Raw genomic sequence first — 19,433 nt, 5'->3', positions numbered from 1 at the left:
TTCTGCTGCTACATGGATCTTTGTTTCTGAGGGTATTAAGAAGAATTAGTAGCCATAGTGTATATATGTTAAAGGGACATAATGCCCACTCTAGATATACGGATACAGGAAAAATAGTTACCTAGCTGGCTTCCAGAGCCCTATCATGGTGGTGTAGCCGTCGGAGCGTTTGTGAACTGTCAGCTAGGTGGCTTTGCAGGAAAAGAGACACCAGGTGAGTCAATGAACCAAAAAGCTTCTGTGTTCAGGAACAGGGCACAGTTGTCCTGTGTGTGCAAAGAAGAACACAGCTGGCTGCCAACTGGAGACCACCAGCAGGATGGAGGGAGGGAGGGCAGAGCCCTAGTTGGGGCAGATAAAGGAGCTTCAGCTTCAGCTTCAGCTGCAGCTGGCAGTGTGTACAACCTTTTCCATCCTGCCATCTTGACAGGCTTGGGAAGGTAAGAGACACAGGAAAACCTTTGACCCACTGTCAAGGATTAGGATTTTGCAACATAGTAAATTCCAGATTCTTTCTGTTGAACCCCTTGGTTTTAAGCACAGTAGTCATTCCATACCTTTAGGGGTAACGTCTCCTTCCTTAAGGGTTTTCAGCTGGCTTCCCAGCTCCCACACATATGGCCAGGATGTGTTGGGGTACAGCTGCAGCACTCCATGCAGAGAGGGAAAAATAGGAATTCCTTGGGGTGGAGTGCTTTTTTTCTTTTTCTTAAAATATTTGTAAAACTAATTTTACGAAGGATCAGTTGATCCTTAAAGATTTTTAAAGCTCTAGTAATGTCTTTCCCACTGGTTTTAACTAGTATCTGTTTTCTTTGTAAAAGAAGTCAGGCTTTTTCTTGTAGAAGAGAAATCCTGTGATTACCTCAATTTTTCTGTTCTCATGTTCCTGTTACATATTCAGTGTGGATGGATGGACATCACAAATGTCAAACCACTTCCCTGAAGTAGACTTTTTTGGAAATACGCCATTAGAAGGAAGACGGGAGTTCTGTTGTTTGTCCTTGTCACTAACTACTTTCCAATATGCATTGCCTTTGAAAAAGAAAACAGAGTTGTGTGCATAGGAGTAGTAAGCCAAATCTATACTGCTGAAGGGATGATTCTGTGGTGTTATTGCTGGAAAGGCTTCAGTAATCTTCAGTGGATAAGAATTAAGTACTTGATTTCTGTTGACATCAAATGCAAATACCTGCGAAGCAAATCAGATAGTAAGGTAAGACTGGCTTTCTGAAGATCATAGACTTTCAGGTCCACTTATAGCAATGAGGAGTTAATAGTCTGACTTTGCAGTTCTTTAGACTTGAAGTTCTAAATAATTTCCCATCCCATGATCTACCAGTGCTATAGAGAGCCGAAGTAATGAGAACAGCTTTTCACTAAGAACTTATTCATCTGACAGATGCAGTCAAGGCTTAGAGAAGCAGCGCCACTTACGGAGGACTCCTTGAAGAAGTAAATTAACTGCTGCCTTCGGTCATAAAAGGCTGTATCCAGGGGACTGGGAATGCCAGGAAACCCTTCTGAAATCAGCTTGGGGTAGCTTCTTCCTTGTTCATCTTCTGTATGGGCCTGATCCTTGTCACTGTCGTATCTCCAGTATTGGTTTCCTAAGAACCAATCAAAAATGTTCCTAAAGCACAGGCACCAGTGGCTCATGCCTGCATCCTACCTACTTGGGAGCCAGAGATCAGGAGGGTCACAGTTCAGAGGCAGCCCGGGCAAACAGTTCTCAAGGTCCTGTCTCAAAAATACCAACACAAAACAAGGGCTGGAGGAGTGGCTCAAGTGGTAGAGCACCTGCTTAGCAAGCATGAAGCCCTGAGTTCAAACCCCAGTACCACCAAAAAACATGGGAGATGACAAACAGGGCAACTTGCAATGTCATGTGGTCTTTTTCATCTGAGTATGTTCTTTTAAAGTCATCCTTTTACATGTGAGGCCCATGGTTTGGCCTGAATCACTTTCTAATCCTAATTGATATACACGCTCCCTGCCCCTTACATAAGAAATCCTGATGCTTATTATAAAACACCTTCCAGTGTTTTAGTGTTTTAGAGTCACCTGGTTGCCCCTCTGTTCCCATTTCACTAAGGTGGAAAGAGTAGAAAGAGTTGAAGTAACTCATCCAATTTCAGACAGCCTAGGTGGGACCAGAGATCACCCCAGTATTACTGAACTCCACCTCATGAAACTTTACACACTGTCCTGGGAAATAATATCTCGTCACTTTGCTCCATTTTGTTCCAAAATCTAAAGGCTAATTTCATGTTCTCCAAATAAGACAGGACCATTCTAGGCTTGCTTTATTAGCTCCTAGTCTTGTATGTTGGGCAGACGCAGAATAAATCCACTGAGCTAGACACTTCTGAGTTTACAACTCAGAAGAGCTCAGATTGGAAATGTGGTTTAAGTGGCAGAGCACCTGCTTTGCTAGGGCAAAGCTCTTAAGTTCAAACCCTAGTCCCACAAAGACTCAGAAGACCTCAAGCAGTTACCAAATACTCAGTATATTTGGAAAAGTCTGCCATTGAGAACAATATGACATGTCTCAGTAGAGATGCAATTCACTCTAACTGGAATGTTTAATTTGAATGATTCACAGAAAATTTAATGTAAGATGTTTTTAAAGCCCTTAAGAATAAAATACAGCTATATTGTAGCAGTCACCCCTTGAAGACCTTACTCTGTAATGAAGACTCTGAGTGTGGACAACATAAGTTCTAGTAGAGGACTTCTTATGTTTCTAACTGAAAGACCTGAACTATGAAAGCTCCATCAGGCAGCTGCCAACCACAACTAAGCCAAAGAACTCTTTCTCTGTGGGATGTGAAGGAAATTTCAGACTAAATTTACACACAGGACCTGGTGGTAAAGTTTGCACATAAGAGTCAGTTTCTCTTCTGGGTTAACTGAGCAGTTTAAAGCAGTATAGTTGTATTTCTAGGATTCAGGCTGAGAGAGTATACACAAATTTTCTTGGGTGGAAAGGTGAAGGAAAAAGCTGGAGCCACAGCACTGTGTTTGGGATTAGGCTGTAGCCATTTGGTTTTGCAGAGCACCATGCAGAGGTACTTGACAGGGTGGTGTTGAGAATAAGACCTGTCCTTCCTTTGGTCAGCTCAACTCCAGGCCCCACCGCCTCCCAAGAAAACACTAGTCTTCCCTCTCGAGAAATTTCCACTGCTTCCTCACTGTCAGCTGGATGAAGTCCTAGTCCTAGGTCTGGCCCTGGCATTTGAGGCTCTCCAAGATCAGGCCAACCAGCCCTCCCCAGCCACATCTCACCCAAGTGAGATGCACACACCACACCCCTCCATGGATTCAGCCTTTTCCATCCTCAGCTTGTGCTGCTGGCCTTTGGCCACGTGCGCACACCGTTCCAGGTGCCCTGTCTGGGCATTCCAGGTCCCACCTATCGGAAAGTCTAGCTCAAGCCCTGGCTCCTGGTGACACCAGCATCAGATTTTAGGGGGCAGTGGTCACATCCACTGTGTGGTTGTCCATGTACACTTGATTCTATTGGTTGGCTACCAGGTAACCTTCTCCAGAACCAGGGGAAACTGCCATAGGTTCCCTTTCTACAGATCTTTGGCAACTGCCTCATATAACTAGCAAAGTTTGCTCACTTATTCATTCATTTGATGGCCAAAGTGCTTTCTTAAGAAGATCAGGGCCGGGTGCCAATGGCTCAGGCCTGTAATCCCAGCTACTCAGGAGGCAGAGATCAGGAGGATCACAGTTTGAAGCCAGCCTGGGCAAATAGTTTGTGAGATCCTATCTCGAAAAAAACTTCACAAAAATAGGACTGGTGGAATGGCTTGAGGTGTAGGCCCTGAGTTCAAGCCTCAGCACTGCAGAAAATAAAATTTCATGGAAGCTATGGTCTGATGGTACCAGAACAGGGCAGTGAAGGCCTTGCTAGGGCTGGAAACGTCTATCCTGAATGCATTGCCTAATGAGGGAACCGGAGCCACCAGAAGAGTGTTTACCTTTAAAAAAGTAACGTTCATCTCTTGTCCACGTCCAGATGTGGACGAAGGCATCTAGGTTTTGTGTCGGGATCCCACGCCAGCCGGTGAGGATTTGGAGAGGGTCCCCATAGCGTGTCCTGTTGTTGCGATTTTCATAGAGCCAGTACCAGCTCTTGCGGAAGAAATACGTGCTAAATCTCACCCTCACTTCGCCATATCGGTTTCTCTCTTTGCGAATCCAGTCAAATGCAACATCAAATGATCCCTCACAGGAACCTGAGAAAAAGAGAAAAGAAAATCCAGCCACTTGTTACATGATACAAAAACCCAACTTTCACTGGACTGGAATACAGACAACCGCAAAGCTGGGGTTTTCTGTTGAAACATCTTTTAAGGCAAGATCTGGATGAGACTGGAGATGGAGCAGGAGTGGGGTCCCAGGTTGCCTGTGACACCCTGGCTCACACTCACTGTGCCCCCAGACCCAGTGTGGATGCCGTTACAGGACCCCCTAAGTATAGCTTGGCTGCTGCCTTTTGATGGCTGGCTGGCTTCATTAGAGGAAATAAGTTTGGTTCTGGGCACACACAAAGTCAGATTTCCACCAAGTGAAGTAAGTGTGTCCTGGCTTTTGTCTCTGAATGCTGAGTGCCAAGAACCGACAGGAGGATGTGAGCAGGGCAGACATGGCATCTGTGAACTTTGAAATGGAAAGGCAAGGGCAGCTCTCCTTGCCTTGGGCATCTGTGCTAAGTCACTAGTCATCTTCCTTGTTTTCTGTTTGTTTGTTTTCAGATAGGGTCTCTCTAGGTAGGAACTTTTTTTTTTTTGCAGTACTGGGGTTTGGACTCAGGGCCTACACCCCTAGCCACTCCACCTTTTTGCAATAGTTTTTTTTTTTTTTCCAAGATAGGGACTTGTGAACTATTTTGCCTGGACTGGCTTCGAACAGCAGTCCTCCTGATCTCTGCCTTCTGAGTAGCTATGATTACAGGCGTGAGCACCCGCTAGCCTGGAACTTTTGATCTTCCTGCCTCGGCCTCTTTCCTCCTGGCGAGGGCAGGCAGCAAATGAAAGAGGGCACAGGTGAGACTGCCCACAGCACTGAGCTCACCCGCCACCTGAGGCTGTGCTCTGAGCATGAGCACTTGTGACTAAGAAAACTGCACTATGGCGAGTGGGCAGAGATGTACAACGGTGTGTGAGTAGTGGGGGGGTCCTGCTGGGCTTTGCCACCAAACATCCTCTGGGAGTTCTGGGGAGGACCTGCCCAAACCCTCCTTACCATACAGTTTCTGAACGGCCTTTCGGTCTGACCAGTCCAACTCAAAGGCAGGTTCCTGGGGGATATAATTTGGTTGCATTATGGATCCCATCCTGTAGGTGTGGGACAAGCCAAGGGCATGGCCAATTTCGTGGACAGCGACCTAGGAGGGGGACAATCCATGGGTACAGGGCCCAATCTGAACCTCCAAGTACCAGTGGGAAGAAACCCCAGGCTACAGAGGGCAGGCCTGTGCCTCCTGTAGAGTTGAGCTTGCTCAGGTAAAGGGGAGCAGGGTAAGAACTGGGGAGCTATCACCGTAGAGCTGCTAACTTCCTAGGAAGAAGTGCGCATGTCACAGGAAATCCCTGGCTTTTTGGACTTGGGCTCACGCAGTTCAGCTACTTACTTGGAGAAGGCTGATGCCCGTGTCACTAGTGGGAGGCGTGAAGTGCTCGTCATCGTCGAAGTGAATATCACCCAGGTGCCAGGCATGTGCAAACTCCTGCCCACTCCCGTCAAATACCCGAGGACAGCCCAGGTGCCGGCCTAGTAAGGGCAAAGGATGTGATGGCAGTGACTGGGGGGGTGCCCGTCACGGATTCCCTCCCTAACTTGCACAGGTGACAGTGCCCCTTGGCACTCCTCTAGGAGCTGTGTCCAGTGGCTGGGCAGGCATAGTGATAACCTGCCTGAATTCCCATGGGAGGAGGGCCCAGGTCACAGGTGGTCTACCAACTGTGCAAGTGGAAAGTATGAAAACTGTAGAGCAGAGCTGGGTGCCAAATGCCAGGGAGCAACAGGGAGAGGGCAGTGTGTGGCAGGGATACAGGCAATGGCAGAAGGGCACATGGAGGAGAAAGCATTTGAGCTGGTCCCAACAGTGTGGAAGGTCATGAAGGAAGAGAGGTCACTGGCCCCTTGGTTCCTATGCTTTTTCAACAAGTGTGCACCCTGTGCACTCTCACACTGGGAGATTAATCCAGGGAGACCAGCAAGATGGCCAGAAGCACCCCCAGTTCACAGGTAGGGTTGCAGAGATGTTAGGACGGGTGTGAACCCGCCATCTACGATGTCTCCTTCTGAGCATGTCCCCTCCTGGCTCTTGCTAGGGTCAGCTGCACTTGTAGCTTCTCCATGGGACAAGAGAGGGCGATCTGGCATTGAGTTTTGAGGAGCACACCAAGCACATCTGTGCTCCAGGTGAGCAGACTGCAGCAGCCAGCCTGAACCCAGCACGCCCACCTGCCTTGAGGGGAACGGAGGGACTGGCCTTGTTCCCTGTGAGCACTGCTGGCTCGGGGGAATGCTGAGCCATCCCGTTCTGAGTGAGTTCTAAGAAGGCAGGATCTATAGCGGGATTAAATCTACCCTGCCCCATCAAGTGCCAGCACAGAGCAAGCCCAACTGTTAGAGCTGGAGCTACTGTTCTGCAGCTGACCCCTGTCATCCTGTACATGGCACTTGATATGGGGCCTCTGTGAGGGAGGCTAGCAGGAAGGCAGCCCTGAGTCTGTGCCCTCTTACCTCTCCCAAACCCTAGTTTTATGTCCACTGCAGTCCCAGGGGCAGTGAGGTCTTCCCGAAAATTCAGCGGTGTCACCTCACTCCACATCCTGAAGGCCAGCCTGAAAATGTATCTCTGCTCCTCCACAGAGAGCTGGCTGCTGTAGGCCTCACCCACCAGCCTCCAAGTCAGGGTCTTCTTGGAGAAGGCCTGGATGGCCCTGCGGCCCGAGGAGTCCTCCTGCTGCCCACCCAGCCTGGGCAGCAGCATTTGCAGGAAGCGCTTTGGTCGGGCCCTGGGCCGTGGACCTAGAGGGGTTCGTGGGGCTGGTGGGGTCGTCAGGGTGGCCTGGAGTGGCATCCGTGTGTCAGGGACACCACAGCGTGGCCTGTTCATGGCCGCTAGTGTGGCCACATCCAGCTTCCCACTAGCTGGAAGTGCGTTTGCCCTCTGGAACCTGCGCATGGCCTCAGCCAGGGTGGTGCCCGTAGGGGCCTCTGATGACTCCTTGGGGATGGGACCCCAGGCTGAAGACACCTCCGACCAGCCATATCGGGACAAGAATCTCTGTGGGAGAGAAATACACCCAAATCCGGAGGCTGACTCCCACCAGGGCTTCTCCCGTGCTGGCGTCTGCCCTGATCCCCAAACTGTGTGACAGAGAGACTGAGAGACGGAGGGAGGCAGGGCAAGTGCAGGGTGTGCGGAGTGGGGCAGGAGTCAAGGACATTGGCCTGTGAGTGGGCTAGGCTGGGCTGGGCTGGGCTGGGTGAAGTCATTGGTGCTGTGTGGCCCGAGAAGGGCAGAGTTGGAGCAGGCCCTGTGGGCATGGGGTGGGAAGAGAAGCCATGGGCAGGGTGAGGCCAGGGCTGGAGATGGATACATGCTAAGGGCAGAGGAGGCCCGAGATGGGACCTGGGAGTCAGAACCAGGGGACTGGGACTGACTATAACTATGAACCTCTTGGTGGGGGGCGGTTCTTCTCAGCAGGCAGTCCTTGGTAGCTAACAGAGTGTGGCCCAGAGCCCCTTCTCATTACTCCACACCTCTGGGGCTCCAGGAGCCAGTGGTTAAAGTTTGAAACCCTGACCATCTGTGATGTACAGTGACCACTAGGACTGAAGGGTGCAGCACAGGTCTTGAGATCTCCTCCAACCACTCCCCGTCCTGGCCCATGACTCCCAAGGATGGAATTTCCTCTCTTGCTCTTGTGGTGGTGGAGCTGCAGCAAAGCTGGTGAATGCCACAGGGACAGCTCCATAGAGGACCCTCATATGCCAGGTAAGGGGGTCTGTGCTGGGAGTTGGCTCTTCTCTGAATCCAGAGACCAGAAGGGGGTAGGCAAGAAATGCCATGGGAACAGTGCCTTAACCCTTCACATTTAAGTCTGTCACCTGTATGCCCCGGCAATGTCAATCACTGACTATAGGCTGACCCATGGGGTCATCCATTAACAACACCAGGCTGGGCTGGCGATGCAGCTCAGTGGTGGAGCTCTTGCCCGGCATGCACAAGGCCCTGGGTTCCACCCCAGCACCACCAAAACAGTAACATCAGGTTAAGCCTGGAGCCGTCATTCACACTAAACTCATGACAACCAGGTTCCCCACAAGGCCTGCATGTCCCACCCAGTACGGCCTGCTGGACCCTCTTTGTCTCTGCCCTGCCCAGACCTTTTGCATATGTCCTGGCATATGCAACCTGTGCATGCGCTGCACGTGCACGTGAGTGATGCTGCACCGTGGCTCTCCTACCTGCGCAGAGTGGAGGTTGGTGATAGGCTTGGCCCAGTGTAGGGGGGATGGCTCCAGGTCCGAGCGGTCCCGGCTGTGGAAAAGCTTCTCGGTTTGAGCCGGCCAGGGGGCAGCCAGCCAGCAGAGCAGTAGCGTCCGGTGCAAGACAAAGGCAGTGAGCATGGCCCGGTCTGGACTCTGCCCTCCCACCTTCCTTTGTCCCTCTCTCCTCTCCTTAAAGAGGAAGGCATGGGACCCTTTTATAACAAACAAGCATTTCTCACACAGGCCTAAAGTGTGCCTGCCCCAGGTGCGCTGCCTTTGAAGACCCCAGGGCTGCCTTTCTCGTTAGTGTGATGACAACTCTTTTTTCAGCCTCTCCTGTTTGCCACCTCCTGGGGAATTAAGTCCCAGAGTTGCAGGTGCCTGTGACTGCATTTCTGTGGCAATGTGTGAGTGGGCAAGTTTGCTTCCTAAATGAAGTGCAGGAGTGCCGCCCCGTCCATCTGGCCTGCTGGTAGGAGCCGGAACTCCACCCCGACAACAGGCCTTGCGGGACACGGCCTGCCAGCTCACAGCTGTGCTCGTGAACCTGCTCAGTCCGCACGGTTTTCTGGGTGGGCTGGGTTTTGAGGATTGTTAGTTCCTCAGACTTTCTTTTCACGTCTTATTGATTTTGTTTTTCTTTATTAAAAGAGAATGTCTAATCGGTGGAGAAAATGTAAATTTTGTAAGTACTGAGGATAAAGGTGAAAGAAATCCTGCAATTCGAGCAGTTCGGATTTGGTGAAGAGTCTTATAGATCCATATGGGTGCATACATGGAGAAGTAATGTGTGTGCATGCAATTTACATAAATCATATATGCTCCAGACTGTTATTTACAATTCAACAGCATGCCATGGGTATCCTCAGTGAGCCTGAATATTGGTATTTCTCATCCTCCTTAAGGGCTGTGCTCAGTGCGTTCTGCAGGTCAGAGATTTTTACAGGACAGACTAGAAGCACCCGAGGGTCTGGAACACTGCATACAACCCCGCCTCCTTCAGAGGAGCCTGGCGTTCCAGAAGGAACCCTGAAGACAGAACCTCCCCTAACAGTGGGCCTTCATTCAAGCAGGCGAGAGCTGACAGGCTCTGGAGAGTATGGACCAAGCGGGCCGCGCTGGCCCATGGGACTGACCAGAGGAATTTGAAGAGAGATTGTGCCCCAGGATGCCCCAACCTAAGGCCTCCTTTTGATTCTCTGTGATTTCATTCCCCCTCACTCCTGGCCAGCACAGCATCCGCCATAAGCAGCCTCTAACACTGATTGATCTCTGAAATGAGAAGTAGGCTTTATAGTGGTGGGCCTGAGATTTAGTGTCGGTCAGCAGTTAGACAACAGACTAATACATGTCCCCAGGCGCTGGGTCTGTCCTAGAAGCAATCTGAGCATTCTCCTCCCTCTGGGAGACTTGCCTGCCCCAGAGGCCACAGTCTTTCTGGCTAGTAGAGGCTGAGCAGGTCAAGAGGAAGGATGGGGGTTCTAGTCCCAACTTCTGCCTCCACTTAGGGAAACACCCTGGTCCTGTGGGCCTTAGGCCAGTTGCGGCATCACTCCAGCCTTCCCAGGGCTGAAGTCTGATGACTCAGTTGCTCTGTGCTTACACCTTTTCCAAAGCCCAGTTTCATCACACCTGCTGACATCCTGGGAATGGGCCAGTGCACTGCTCTGATCTGCTGATGTCCTCTGAGGTGTCAAGTCCATTCTGCTTGGTTGCCTGCTCACCTGGCCTCACCTGCCTGTACCCCCAACTACTACCTCTGAAGCCAGAAGTGCAGATGGCTCCTCGTACCACAGCAGGTCTCCTTGCAATCTTTGTCTTTTCCCAACCACAGGTCCCCCGACTGCACAGGCCCCCTGATGGGTACCATGCATCCTGTCTTGCTTCACCTATCAGCATCCTCAAGTCTGTGGTCTTTCTTCCTGACCTACTTTGATCCCAGGATTGGGACTTCAGCCACCCCTTGCCTGAGTGCTTTCACCTCCTGGGGCAGGGTCCCAGTCCTGGGTGGGCTTGAGTGCTCATCTCGGTGCCCACACTTGCTCACTGAGCTCTGCATCCTTCGTGCCTGCAGCCCCTGCGGGCTACCCACTGTGCCACCCTCCAACCTCCCACTTTTCTCCACAAACACTTCCTGTTCCTCCTCTCTCCCTGTGGGTCCACATGGCCCAGGTGGGGGTGGGGGTGGGGAGAAGAGGGCTGAACCTGGGGAGAGGAAGAGGCACAGAGTTGGCCCAAGGGAGAGAATGAAGGCCTTCCCTGATACCATGGGGACAATAAAGAACCCAGGACAAGACTTTTCTGCTCACTGCAGTTCTTACCTGGAATGGTGAACACAGGCGACCAGTCAATGTCCCCGCCCTTCTTGTCCACCATCACACTTGTAACAACTGGTTTGCTGCAGCCTCTTTCTTGTTCTTTATTTATGAAAACTCAGAGCCCAGTTGCACCCTGGGTTGGCTCTTAGGTCCCTCCATGATCTTAACTCCTCCCTAGCACTCAGCAGAGCTGGTGAGAAGAGGGAAGGCAGGCCACATAATTTTTGGCACCTCTGTTGGATGTCTTTTCCCACCCCATCACTGGATCCTCTGCAACGACACCCTCTGGTAGTCACCCAGCCTCTCTGCTGGAGTGGCCTTCTGTGTGGAAATGGCTCAGCTACAGTCCACTCAGGGTGAAGTGGGGGTTCTCACCCCGTCCTGGCTCCTACACTGCAACAGGGTCCCCAGTATATCACCACCTCAATACTCAACTTTCCCAGGCTGGACCAGCTCCGCTGGGCACATCTTTGTATTGGTTTCCATTCACGTGCACCCCACCACTAGGCCACAAATTAACATAATTATTGGAATAATTGATCTAGTTACAGCCTTTAAGAAAAATCACCGTCCTCTCGGACACAGCAGAAAAATGGCCTGTGGCTTCTCTGGTCTAACCCTTTTAAACCAGAGTTCTAGACTCTTCTCAAGCTTCTTAGCCCACTGTCTTCTTGAGCCACTAGTGGTTCCTCCAGGCATTCTGAAGCCACAGGGAGCCTCCAGTCTGCTGCTAAAAGCCCAGGTCCCTGGCTCCTGGCCCCTCAGTGCTCTCCAGCATGTGGTCCCTGATGCCCGCCTCTGAGCTCTTTCTGATCCCCTGCAGACCCCCATCTGGATCCAAGCCCTGCTCACCCCTCTGGCATTGCCAGGACCACCAGCATCAGGGATGACACTTGGTAGCATGTAGACATGCAGTAAATCCCCTCCCCAGGCTTGAGAAGGAGCCTCTTGCTCGCTCCTTTCACACCTGCCTCAGAAGTCCATGGCAACCCTCACCTTGCCATTCTCTTTAAACCCTTGCTTCCAGCCTGTCTCTTGGTGTCCTGCTTCAGTGCCTCCATGCCCATCTTGTGTGCTTCTTCAGCTTCCAAATAAACGCTCACTTCCTCTTAGAGTTTCTATCAGCTCCCACTGCATCAACTTGGGGACCAAGCTCCCAACACACAACTTTGGCGGACACATTCAACCCATGTCCAAATCAGCACCAAGTCACACCAAGATTTGAAGAACTGATTATTGCTGGCTTCCTCCTTCTCCTTATTAATCTGATAGGAGGCAGCTTATGAATTTCAGGGTTGTTGTGATAAATGGTGATTACTTGGGTAAAAGCCCTTGTCGTATGAGGCTTCCTGACCTGGTATCTCGAGGACAGAGCCGGGAAGATGGCATGGAGGTCTTCCCTGCCCCCAGCCCATGGGTATTAAAAGACAAACATGGCTATCTTACCCCAAGCTCAAATTCTGGGAAGGATTAAAAAAATGGAAATAAAATCTGGGGACAGACTTTCTTTTTTTTTTGTGGGACTGGGGTTTGAACTCAGGGCCTACACCTTGAGCCACTCCACCAACTCCACCAGCTCTTTTTTGTGAAGGGATTTTTTTCGAGATAGGGTCTTGTGAACTATTTGCCCAGGCTGGCTTTGAACTGCGATCTTCCTGATCTCTGCCTCCTGAGTAGCTAGGATTACAGGCGTGAGTCACTGATGTTTGGGACAGATTTTCAAAGCCTTTCTATAGGGGACTACATTTCTAAGTAAATCCCAACCTCCTGGCCCCAGGCGCCGGGGAATCTGCTGGTCCACCTGACCAGCACTGCAGTTGTTTCTCAATCAGCATGTCTGGGTATTAATTACACTTGTCCATAGCTCACAAGCAGGAACTTCAAGGACTTTTTATATAGAATGAATTAACCTACTTCATGCATAGCAACTATCATTCACACCAGGCTTGGTGGCTGTCAAACAGGAGCATATCGGTTCCCCTCAGCCCCCAACAGTTTTGCCCCAAAACCCATTCTTGGTGAGTAATAACACATACTCAGTGAGCACAAGTTGCCAGTGTGGTTTATTTGACTCCATCCTGCTGGGCACAGGAAGCTCCCGCAGGCCTGGGAGACAGCGTACAGCAGGGAAGTGCACGAGGGCCTGCGACCAGTCGCAGGACTGGACCCATGTTCGGCCTGTGTGCTTCCTTGTAGGCTCGAGGTAGGAGTTTGGTGGTAGCAGCTTCCCAAAAGACTCAGCCTGACGCTGGCTGCATCCCAGAGGCAGTGGCAAGATGCCCTCTCCCCACAGGGAAAGAGCCAGGCCCAGGAAGTGTACGTGGGGCCAAGGCCGCAGCCTACTCAGCAGCAGTGAGACTGTAGTACCTTCCTGATGCCAACAGCCAGAGCTTGTGGGGTGGGGCTCTCTGCGGTGTAGCTCACAGGCAGGCCCGAGGTAGCCAGAGCACGAGCAGTACTGGGGCCGATAGCTATGATCTACAAAGAGGGAAGAGACAGGCAAAAAGGCCAGCCAGCCTTTCTGTTAGGACATCGCTCCTCATGTTTATGTAAGTGATAGTGACATCTAATTTGAAGCAGGCTTCATAGTTTGTTAAATACCCTGGCAGTCACAATCTTACCATAGCCTCATGCTACTCTGAGCAAGTGCATGCTATCCCCGGGGCTCACGTGCACCATGGTGGTGGCTGGGGTGGATTTGGATCGCTCAGGAAAACAGAGCAGGCAAGAACTGGTCTCTAGAGCTGGAGGGCTGGTGTTCAAATCCCAGCTGCACAAGATGGAGACCTAGGCACATGACCCACCTTCTCTGGCCTCCACCTCCCTCACTGGTAACACAGAAGGGGTCATCAGGCTCTCCACCAGGCTGCTGAGGGGATCAAATGAGGTGAACCACTTGGCCAGTGCCTGGCACCAGTGTGTGCTCAATGACTGTTGGTGGCTATTGCCTGCACGGTCATCTTTACTCCAAATTAGCAATTCTATGGCATGAGTCTCTTTAGCAGGATGCCTCTTTCTGATCAGGCACTATGTTCAAGGGCCTTGCCAAGCTTGGACTGAACATGGTTTTCTGTCCTGATTCTTCCCTCCACTAGCTACTGTTACAAGTCACATAGCCTGACTGAGCCTCATTCTCCCACCTATAATTACCCTTGCCTCACAGGGCTAGACTTGGGTTAAAGGAGAAAACATGCAGCTTCCAGGAGAGAGAATGTATCCATCTGCCCCGTCTCCCCTCTGGACTAACGCTATGGACACTGCACTGCTTGGGAGTATGTGAGTCCTACAGTAGCAGCCCTGACCCCTTCATCCTCCTTCTCTAGAAGCTGAAAGCTGGGCAGGCTGGCAGCAGAGTCCACATGACACATGTCCCTTTGTGCAGCCTCAGGAGTCTGTGGCCTGATGTGCCTCCCTCTATCTTCAAGACACAGAATTAGGCAATGGTTTCTTTAGATACCACACCCAAAGCACAAGTAACAAAAGGAAAAAAGTAGATAAATTGGAGTTTATCAAAAAATTTTAAAAAATGTTTGGACTTCAAAAGGCATCATCAATAAAGTAAAAAGACAACCTATAGAACTGAAGAAAAAATTTGCAAGTCATATACCTGGAAAAGAACTTGTATCCAGAATATAGAACTATTACAGCTTGACAACAAGGAGACAACCAACCACTTTAAAAATGGGCAAAGAATTTGAACAGACATTTCTCTAAAGAAGACAGAAAATGGTCACATGAAAAGCTTCCCAATATTATTATTCACTAGAGAAATCTAAATCAAAACCGTACTGAGAGAGCTGGTGAAGTAGTTCAAGTGGTAGAAAGTGTGAGGCCATAAGCTCAAACCCCAGTACCACAGAAACAAACAAGCAAACAAAATACTGAGGGGCTGGAATGTAGCTCAGTGGTACAGTACTTGCCTAGCTTGTGTGAGGCCCTGGGTTTGATCCAGAGCACCAAAAAGAAACTACTTCATACTGATTCAGATGGCTATAATTATAAAAACAGAAAATAACAAGTGCTGGTGCGGAAAGGGAGAAATTGCTGTATGTATCACTTTCATACATTTCTGACAAAAATGCAAAATGTATAACCACTGTGGAAAACAATTTGACAGTTCATCAAAATGTTACAAAAAATTGGACTGGAGGTGTGGCTCAAGTGGTAGAGCGCCTTATTCAAAGTGGTTTGAGAGTGAAAAACCCCTAAAGGTCCATTAACTAAAGAATAGATAAATAAAGCTGGACTATTATTTGGCAACAAACAGGAGTGAAATACCAATACATGCTACAACATGGATGAACCTTAAAACATTATGCTAAGTGAAAGAATCCAGAATTCAGACAAGAATACTCACCTACGTTATGCTTCTATCTAGGCCAGACAAATCCATAGAGACAGAAGGTAAATTAGTGGTTGCCAGGGATGAGGGTAACAAGGGACTAGGCGTACATTAAGATAGTTGCGACATTTGCACAACTCTGTGACTGTGCAAAGAGCCATGGATTTGTGCACTTTAAAAGTATACAGATTGGGGCTGGGGCTGTGGCTCAAGTGGCAGAGCACCTGCCTAACAAGTGCAAGGTCCTGAGTCCAAACCCCAGTACACCAAAAAAGAAAAGTGTACATACTAAATTAGTAACATAGTGACTGTCATGGTTTGCAAATCAGGTCTCAATAAGAAATCATTTTTAGAAAATTTAAAAGGAAAGAAATTCCTTGAGATGGAACCAGCAAACAGGCTGACAGTAGGATAGTGGAGTTACCAACAGTTTTGTTACAGACAGACTTTTTCACCTGAGCCTTTGCCTCCCTCTAAATTTGCAAATGATCACAATATAGGACCCTAGGGAGTGGCACAGTCTTCCAGGGGCTGGGAGGAGTCTGGGTGTGGGGAACCCCAGTCTTTGTTGGGTCCACAGGGCATATCAGGGGTGGGCCAGCCCAGTGACCTGGGTGGTTAAGCCTAGGTGCCACAGCCCAAGCCCAGTCCCCTGCACATTACGCTACAGGCAGTCACTATGCTAAGCACCTTAGGGGTTTTCACTCTAACCTAACCACAGGATTCAGATACAATCTCCCTTCCCCAGTGACCCACATACAAGCGGGCCTCCCAGTAACTCACCATGTGACTTAGGCAAGTTGCTTAACTTCTCTGGGCCTCAGTTTCTTCACTGTAAAGGACAATCACTCCTATCTTGCTGGTTACTTACAACCAGCTCGCATACATATTACGTGACCAATGCCTAAGGGCTCCTGGAACCATAGTGATGTATCGCTGTGGATAACAGCCTGGCATCAAACTTCCTGGGTTCTAACTCCTCCTTCCCAGCAGTGTGAGATGGGGCAGGACGGAACTCCTCTGGGCCTAACATTCCATCTTTAACTGAGAAAGCAGCCTGGATGCCTTAGATGAGACACTCCTGTGAGATCCACCTGGCCTTGCTGGACTGTAGTAAGTGCTCAATAGTAGTGGTGGCTCTGTCCCTGGGCTCCAGGTCACACTCTACATCCTCTCCAGTCTCCTGGAGCCAGCTCAAGGACATTTCCTTTACAGATGCTTAAGGGTTGGGATTACGGGGAGACTCATAACACATAGTCCCTAAAAATGTGGATGTAAATCCTTTAAAGACATGAAAAGGGGAGTGCTTGAGAATAGATAATTATTTCAAAATGTTTAGCTGAGCATAAAGGAAGGGAAGGATGTCAACATGGCACCGAGCCCTGCATGCAGGGCTTCGTTTGGATTGGCTCATCTAACCCTGAGGCAAATCCTGTGCAGGGAAGGCCATACACATGTCCACAGGACCACTTAGGGATAATTAGCCCTGAGTTGAGTGAGGACACTGGCTCAGAGAGGTTCAGCAAGGTGTGAGGAGCCCCAGTGAAGAAGTGGCGGAAGCAGCTCTTCCAGTTCTACAGAGCAGTTGATGGCATCTGTCAGGCCAGGAATGCTTTCTTTGAGTTGGCATGGAAACCCTAGAATAATTAGTACAGATTAATCTGAAAATGACCAAAGCCCATAGAATACTGTACCTTAATTTGATCAATGCTGTCACCAGATAACTCCTGAATATGCTCGAGGCTGAATTTAAGGCCAGAGGGACTGAAAAATGTGATGCTGGCTGGGATACCCTGCAAGGAAGAGAAAACAAGAGCCATCCTTGCCACGGGACAGGAGAGACAGCAATAATTCCTCCAGCTTAGCCATAGCAGCCCCAGGGCTTTACAGCAGGAGCGGTCCCTGGCTGTGTGGGATGCTCTGCCCCATCAATGTGCTGTTTGAAGGAACTGTTTGTAGAGTAGGCTGTGATCGGAGAGGCTGGTGTTGACCCTTAGTTGGGCTGCTCTGGCCCCTTGTCTGTGTCTGGCCGGCAGAGGACATGGGCACATGAAGCCCAGTCTCAGCAGCCTTGAACAGTCAGTGCCTCTGACACCTATGGTGAAATGGCACTGTCCAAGTAAGGAAGTTTTGTGCTGGCTCCTGTCAACTTCCCAGCCCCCTGGAGGTTGAGCAGCAAGCAGCCAGGCAACCCACATGGCCTCTCTGAATTTGGTTTGTCCTAGCAGGACTCCCAGAATCAGGTAAGACTCTTGGAAGCCTATTGTGGGAGAGCAAAACCCGGAGTCTTGTGAATGGAAATGGTAAAGACATCAATCAACTCAACAAGAGGTATGCACTCTCCTGCCTGAGGCAGACTCCATAGTGGGCTCTTCCCAGTGTGAGCTCAGCCTCAGCCACCACACGGTGGAGAACAAAGGCAATATCAAGGCTACTGTCCACAAACCTTGGGCTTGTGTATACCTTAGATGCTATATGAAGAGCTTTGCATGAATCATCTCCTTTAATCCTTATAAAACTTTATTAGACAGGTCTACTCTTACTACATAGACACAGAAAGGCCATTCCCTCAAAATCACTCAGCTGGAGATGGTGGAAGCACATGGAGAGTCAGCGTCTGTGAGCTCATGCCTGTCACCCGCACTCCTGGGGCTTTCCCTGGAAACAGCACATACCTGCTTGGAATAATAGCTGTTCAGGTTCTCCTGGATTCCTGGGTGTGGAACTGTTTTGTAGACATTTATGCTTTCCATAGGAATCCCTAGGCACAGTAAGAATCAGGAGACGGACTTAACCACACTGAGAATGTGATGGAACCATCACAACCCCAGCAAATGGTTGGCTGGGACCCCCAGTGTGACACCACCCTCCTGGAATAAGCTGCTCTAACACTGAGAGGTTCAACTGAGGACTGAGGCCCCAGACAGCCTTCTGCGGCCTGCTGAACAGTGTGGAACAATTCTTGTGGGGGAGACTGAGTCAGTAGAGAAAGGGCAAAGGACCAGAAACAAAGGCCTTTGTTTGTACATACTGATGCCTTTCATCCCCATGTTTGTTTGTCACACACATGTCCCTAGCCACTATGAATTCCAGACTGAACTCATGATGCCAGGAAGTGAGGTTCGAGGGCAGCCTCAGTAGAGGCTCGGAGTTGGGGGCCCTGGCTGTCTCTGTATGGCCAAGTACAACCTCTCTGGGCCTCAGGGCATCATCTCCAGTCAAGACATTCTAGTCACCTTTGTCCTTGAGCATTTTCGGTAGGGTATCTCCCTTGAGGGTTCCACAGGGAAACAGAAGAGGCAATGTTGATGGCTCCCCTGTGAATAAATAATCAGACTTTGTAAAAGCTTTGTTAAAAACTCAGGGTGAGCACGGTGTGCAGGGTAATGGGGAGGGCAGCTCCCAGCTGGCACAGGTGCCCAGGGCTGCAGGCCCAGCTCTGCTCCTGGATCTCGGTTCCAGTACCTGCAAACAAGAAGAGCAACCACCACACCTTGCAGAACCTGAAGGCCGTTGTACAAAGAACGTAAGAGGTAAAGTGGGCAAAGGTGCTTAGAAAGTGAACATCTCCATGAACAAGGTAAGCTGTCATACACGCGCTCTCAACTCTCTCTGGTCCAGAAGTGGCTCCTGGCCTGCAGCCACTGTTTAGAATAACTAAGTCAGAAAGGTAAGGGTTGGGCAAAGATTGTTGAGCTATACAGGACACTCTGGATGAGCCAGGGTTCATGCTCAGTGGCAGCAGGGAATGGCAGCTAGGAGTGACTCTGCAGCCACCTCCAACAAAGGCAAGCTCCCTGTCTACTGCCTCCCCGTCACCTCAGCAGTCACCAGGCCAAGTGTCCAAAGGGCCTTGCAGAGATAAGGCCTCTTACTGTGACCTAACACTGTCACCTCTCTGTGAAGATTTAAGGGCAAAGCCCTAAGTGCTTTGCATAATAGTGAAGACAGCACTATTTGAACAGCAATTTGTAACAATATCATCCAACAAAACTGATGGGTTGTCAGGTCTCAGAATCTCTCTCAACTGTGAGACAAAGCACTTCAGTAGGACCAACTATTTTCCCCACATCTGTCCATTAGATAGCAGAAATTTTAATGGGTGTTGGTCATGTACAAACATTACCTATTTTTCTGCATTCTTAGGATCTCCTGACCACATCTGCAGTGACTGCAATCAGAGGAAGAAGCAAAACAAAGTTCTCCACCCAGCACCAAGTACTTGCCCCTCAAGTAGCAGTTAAGCAACA

At 49.9% G+C, this 19,433-nt stretch overlaps 2 protein-coding genes across 5 annotated transcripts in view; both read right to left on the bottom strand.

Moving 5' to 3' along the window:
- Positions 1-320: 320 nt before the first annotated feature.
- Mmp21 (matrix metallopeptidase 21) lies at positions 321-8,661 on the bottom strand. The gene is made up of 7 exons (XM_020179356.2): positions 8,500-8,661; positions 6,766-7,312; positions 5,648-5,787; positions 5,260-5,401; positions 3,993-4,250; positions 1,438-1,610; positions 321-1,192 (listed from the first exon to the last, which is right to left on the bottom strand). The coding sequence occupies exons 1-7, from the start codon at positions 8,659-8,661 to the stop codon at positions 893-895; spliced, it is 1,722 nt and encodes a 573-aa protein (XP_020034945.2). The 3' UTR covers positions 321-892.
- Positions 8,662-12,887: 4,226 nt separating this feature from the next.
- The window catches only part of Uros (uroporphyrinogen III synthase), a 36,216-nt gene continuing 29,670 nt past the window's right edge, over positions 12,888-19,433 (bottom strand). For all 4 annotated transcript variants that reach the window (XM_074078088.1, XM_020179349.2, XM_074078091.1 and 1 more), the window contains 4 exons: positions 18,420-18,500; positions 17,859-17,944; positions 16,878-16,976; positions 12,888-13,319 (listed from right to left, as the gene is read on the bottom strand). In XM_074078088.1, the coding sequence (XP_073934189.1) occupies positions 13,185-13,319; positions 16,878-16,976; positions 17,859-17,944; positions 18,420-18,500 (401 nt within the window). In that variant the 3' untranslated portion in view covers positions 12,888-13,184. The remainder of the gene's footprint in view (positions 13,320-16,877; positions 16,977-17,858; positions 17,945-18,419; positions 18,501-19,433) is intronic.

Source organism: Castor canadensis, chromosome 7 (genome assembly GCF_047511655.1).
Source record: "Castor canadensis chromosome 7, mCasCan1.hap1v2, whole genome shotgun sequence".
Classification (NCBI taxonomy): domain Eukaryota; kingdom Metazoa; phylum Chordata; class Mammalia; order Rodentia; family Castoridae; genus Castor; species Castor canadensis.
The sequence above is the reverse complement of the archived record's forward strand: the minus strand, read 5'-3'. Positions and strand labels throughout refer to the sequence as shown.

What these genes read in the sequence shown, in the direction of transcription:
- Mmp21 (XM_020179356.2), bottom strand. Translation starts at nt 8,661, where the DNA reads ATGCTCACTGCCTTTGTCTTGCACCGGACGCTACTGCTCTGCTGGCTG. An exon ending in CCAACCTCCACTCTGCGCAG is followed by an intron (nt 7,313 to 8,499) that starts GTAGGAGAGCCA and finishes TCTCTCCCACAG; the next exon opens with AGATTCTTGTCCCGATATGG. An exon ending in ACTTCTTCAAGGAGTCCTCC is followed by an intron (nt 1,193 to 1,437) that starts GTAAGTGGCGCT and finishes TTTGCTTCGCAG; the next exon opens with GTATTTGCATTTGATGTCAA.